General features: G+C 45.4%; 1 protein-coding gene across 1 annotated transcript; it reads left to right on the top strand.

The window, feature by feature from the left end:
* Positions 1 to 364: 364 nt before the first annotated feature.
* On the top strand, positions 365 to 4480 carry LOC124649091 (short-chain dehydrogenase TIC 32 B, chloroplastic-like). Its single transcript, XM_047188765.1, has 8 exons — positions 365 to 482; positions 2551 to 2782; positions 2932 to 3011; positions 3104 to 3257; positions 3334 to 3412; positions 3890 to 3974; positions 4089 to 4135; positions 4313 to 4480. The coding sequence occupies exons 1-8, from the start codon at positions 365 to 367 to the stop codon at positions 4478 to 4480; spliced, it is 963 nt and encodes a 320-aa protein (XP_047044721.1).
* The last annotated feature ends 409 nt before the right edge of the window (positions 4481 to 4889 follow it).

Genomic DNA, 4889 nt, shown 5'->3' with positions numbered 1-4889 from the left:
GCCTAGCCCGACTGTCTGGAAGCTTCCAAACGCGTTCTAGAAGAAAGAACTTGGTATCTAAGAAAAGAAAAAAAGAAAGAGGTGAGTACCACAGCCTGCTGCACTAGTTCAAGGACATATGACGAGAGTACACACCATGCATGCAGGCCTTGACTCTGTCTACGACCGTTCCCTCTAGGACAGCCGTCCAGTTGAGATCGATTCGATCCATCCGTCGTCTAGTCCTTGAATCTTGTTGGAATTTCCATATTGGTCTTGGTTTAATCGCCACTACATATTCGGCTTCTTCCTCTTCTTGGGGACTCACATTCTGTTCTTGTTCATTCAGCCCCCATCCTGTTCAGTTTCGTCAGGAGTCGAGGAGATGGGAATCTTGTCGCTCATCACCGGCAAGCCGGGCGCCAGCGGGTTCGGGTCCGCCTCCACTGCCGAGCAGGTCACCGCCGGCATCGACGCCTCTGCCCTCACCGTCGTCGTCACAGGTAACCAACGTCCCAACCGACATAGCGCAGTGCAGCGCACAAGATTAATCTCTGGTCGCTCATCCATATATAAATCTTTTGGTGCGATAATGTTTGTCGTCACTAGCAGCCAATTCTAGCCACGGTGCCTATAATGTTTTTCGATGTGTATTGGACTTATGGGCAGCGGCAAACAGAGCTTGGCTCTGGTGGTTAGGTCCCTTGTGGTGGAACCAGCCCACCCAGGTTCAAGTCCTAGACTTGACATGGGTGTTTGCATTTACCTGGATTTATTCCAGGATTTAACCGGCGCTATGCTTTCAGTGGTAGGTGACGTGCCCGTCAACAGCGAGGCGCCAGTGGTGACTTCGTCAATCTCAAGATATGCCGGCTCAGTTCCTCGGAGATGCTCATAGGGGTAGGGTGTGCGTGCGTGCGTTCATAGGGGTGTTTGTACGTGCGTGTTTGTGAGCGTCTTCATTGTACTGTGTTCTCAAAAAAAAAAGACTTATGGGCAGCGCTAGGAATCTGAAGCTGATCGATATCTGATTTCCATCGGACTAGCCTTTAGCCGTAGGATATGAAGCAGTTTGACCGTACGATTGTAAACCAGTCCCGCGGCTGTTGGGCGTGAATGCGTGATTGCAGGGCTGGATTGCATGGCTCTCTCGTAAAAACTGCTCATGATAACGGTTCCGTAATTCACGTCTCCATACAGCCTACACCTCCTATAATTTACGTCCGGATATGCCGCTAACACCTCATACGTTTTCTTCGCCCTGGGAGTTGCTTCTTCCCCGGAAGGGAGTTCCATTGAAAAACTGTGTGAAGCACAATTTTGTATGCTAGAAGCATGCCATTCTTCTATCGGTAGCTCTGGAGTTTTGGACGATCTATTTTTGGATCAAGGAGCAATTAAATTGGTAGAAGGAAGCACATGTGACGCTAGTATGATCCATGGTCCGGGAAGTGAAGCACCGCTGGATTTTCATAAGGACGTCCTTGTTCGTAAGAAGCAGACAGGTGATACGGGGGAATCACTATTTTTTTATGAAGGAAGCAAAAACGATTTGGGTTAGGAAGCATCCTGCGCGGTCAGTATCAATAGAGGCAGCGACAGCCAGCGTCACACCATTCAGCGATCTCGGCGGAGAAGCAGCGACCATGCGCTGAACGCGTCGGCGGGTGAGGTCAAGGTGTCATGAGCTCGCGGACGAAGAACCATGAACCGTGACGACCGCGTGCGGTGCTTCCTCGCCGCGCTCAACCTTGATGTGATTTGGCACCCGCTGGGCTGCGCCGCCGCCCCACGCCAATGCTGTTGTTGGTTCTGCGCTTCTCTCCCTCGTCATCCTGAGGCCGCACTGGAGGTATGGCCCATGGAACCAATGCAGCACCAGCGAGCGCTGCTAGAAGCTTGAGCGACGTCAGGGGAGGGCCGGACACGACGACAACGGCAAGCGGCGACAGGAAAGGATCGACGGTAGTGGTGGCGGCGACGAGCTCGTTGGGGACGGGGTGTGGTGTGGTGCCTGGTGCGGGCCCTTATATATCCCATCCGTGTGACGTTGGATGAATCGCTCTAAATGAATGGCCAGATGCTAGTCCGGCAATTCGCTTCGTATCGGACTACGATAGGGACTATTTATTGTCTAAATATTCAACAAGAACCAACCAAGTATCTGTATGTTCTTTTCTTGTGAGACCATTTTTGGCAAAGTTCACATTGATGGCAAATATAGCTTCCTCTGATATATTTTAATCATCTGTATCTGTTTATTTTGTATGTAGAAATTCACTAAATCTGTGAATTGCGCGCCATTTCCTGGTTGGTTGTGAGACTAATTTCCACATTTATTGATAAATGAGAGCCTTCTCCCTGAACTGTTTTTATTGAGAGCCGATACTACCACTAGCATTTCCCCGAACTTTTTTCACATATCTTGAGAATCAACGCCACTAGCATTTTCCTGAGGTTCTTTTGAACAACTCTTGCTTTAAGTTTTTTTTTTACCACAACTCTAAGTTTATGATTTTTCCAAAGAACTATTCATGTTCGTCTGAAAGCCTCAATTCTGATATCTTTCAGGCGCATCTAGTGGCATTGGTCTAGAGACCTCGAGAGTCTTTGCCCTGAGAGGAGCCCATGTCATCATCGCTGCGAGAAACACAGAGGCTGCATCAGAGGCAAAAAAACGCATCACAGAGTCGAACCCAACAGCTCGTGTCGATGTTCTGAAGCTTGACCTTAGCTCCCTCAAGTCGGTCAGGGCCTTCGTGGACCAGCTCAGCTCAATGAATCTTCCTCTAAACATCTTGATGTAAGTGTAAACCCTCTGTCCATTATGATTTTGTTTTCTATGTACATTGATTGAGTTCCGTTCGGGCTAGCTGTATATCGTTGCTAGTGTATTGCAGCAATGTGTTCATCTCATTGAATCAAGTTCTGTAAAATCCTTCTCTTCTGCAGAAACAATGCAGGTGTCATGCTCTGTCCTTTCCAACTGTCTGAAGATAATGTTGAGATGCAGTTTGCCACCAATCATCTCGGTACTGTCTTTTACTGTCAGCAACAAAGAAACAGACAATATTAATGGTGGATATCCTGATGCTATTTTTTTTCACTCCTTATGCTCAATCAGGTCACTTCCTGCTTACCAACCTTCTTCTTGATAATATGAAAGCTACTGCAAAGTCTACGGGTATTGAGGGTCGCATTGTGAACTTGTCATCAATCGCGCACCACCACACGTCTCCAAAGGGGATCCAGTTTGATGAACTCAATGACAAGAAAAGGTATGGGTTCTTACTGTCCTCTGAAAGAAAATCTGTTATTGATTCCACTGTTGCTAATATGGTTTTGTATTGCCAGATACAGTGATAAAATGGCCTATGGACAGTCTAAGCTTGCAAACATATTGCATGCCAAAGAGCTATCTAGGCGGCTCAGGGTATCATTTTGTACAAATTTTTGGCCTTTTCTTTTCAATTTTTATGCATTAGAATGGATCTTGAAGACATAGTATTTGTCTAGCATGTTCATGACTTTTTTTAACCTTCCCCGTTAGTCTGTTACAATACATGAAGTGTGGATCATTGCTAGTAAAGCAACAACATCTTAGGGCTTCATTTCCTCAAATGAAAAATTACTAAAACTTAAAGCGATTATCCAAGATCTGTACTACTCTTGCATATGCTGAATTGTGTCAGTAATTCTTTCAACATCTTATTATGCTTCTCCGAAAGCAAATCTGACATTTCGTGCTAAAACTGTTAGTATTAGTTATCGTCATTATTACACGGTATTTATTGGCTTTTTCACCCACTGCACATTGACTTTTTTAGATCTACTTGTATATATTAATTCTCTACCCCCAGCAAAAAAAAATTGTTCTGATGTAACATGACGAATTATCCCACTGAAACAGGAGGAAGGAGCTAACATCACAGTTAATTGCGTTCATCCTGGATTGATCATGACCAATTTAATGAGGCACTCATTAGCTATGATGAGTATGTTTTCTCAAGTCCAAATGTCCTTGTGAATCAGTTTATACCTGTACCCTAGTTTGAGTGACAGTTCATTTATCTCCCCGTATTATGAAACTTGTTTATTTTCTCCTGCAGAGGCTATTCGAGTCGTCACCTACATGATGTGGAAGACTGCACCCCAGGTTCTTCCCTCTTCTTGTTGTCACTAAAATTCTTATTTCAGCAATGGATATAACTATATTTAGAGAAGCAAATGACCTACTGTCACAAGATGAAAGTAACGAATATATATTTACGATTTTGTTCTTTTTACCCTAAATTTATTTTTGACCGTATGAACGCAATATGTGGTTTTCTAGGGAGCAGCAACTACATGCTATGTAGGGCTCGACCCTCAGCTGAAGGGGGTGACAGGCAAATACTTTGCTGACTGTAACGAGGAGAAGATGAGCAAACTAGCCAATAGTGACGCCTTGGCGAAGCAGCTCTGGGAATTCAGCGAAGAGCTCATTAGATCTGCCCAGTGAGAGCCGGAAGCAGGCTCACAAAAGGCGTCTTTCCAAATACGGTCGAGTTTGGTTACTATGGTGAAAACCAATATTGGTTGTTCATGAATAAATTTGGTACTCTTGCTCTCGCCAATTACAAGTTGGGCAACGCCTTTCGCCTCCAACATAATGCTGAAGCCAACACTCAGCTTTTTCGTTCTTACGATTGCTGAGGTTGTCTTGCGTCCACTGGTTTGGGAAGACCATGGCACTCGTATGGCAGTATCGCTGTTAACACGCCGAAGGCCGAGTTGGCTTAAATCCAACATCAGTATGCCAGGTAAAAAGCAACCGAGCAGCCAGATCGACATCGTCAGGGAGCTAAGGATACGAATCACTATGGTCGAAGATGTAGCAGCTAGGACAAATATTGTGGGATAAACGTCCT

Source organism: Lolium rigidum, chromosome 4 (assembly GCF_022539505.1).
Source record: "Lolium rigidum isolate FL_2022 chromosome 4, APGP_CSIRO_Lrig_0.1, whole genome shotgun sequence".
Lineage (NCBI taxonomy): Eukaryota > Viridiplantae > Streptophyta > Magnoliopsida > Poales > Poaceae > Lolium > Lolium rigidum.
This window is presented reverse-complemented; position numbering and strand designations above follow the sequence as displayed.

Excerpts from the sequence above, each read along its gene's own strand:
- LOC124649091 (XM_047188765.1), top strand. The coding sequence starts at position 365 with ATGGGAATCTTGTCGCTCATCACCGGCAAGCCGGGCGCCAGCGGGTTC. Across the intron at positions 3,975-4,088 it reads GCACTCATTAGCTATGATGA|AGGCTATTCGAGTCGTCACC; the intron begins GTATGTTTTCTC and ends TTTCTCCTGCAG. Across the intron at positions 4,136-4,312 it reads TGTGGAAGACTGCACCCCAG|GGAGCAGCAACTACATGCTA; the intron begins GTTCTTCCCTCT and ends GTGGTTTTCTAG.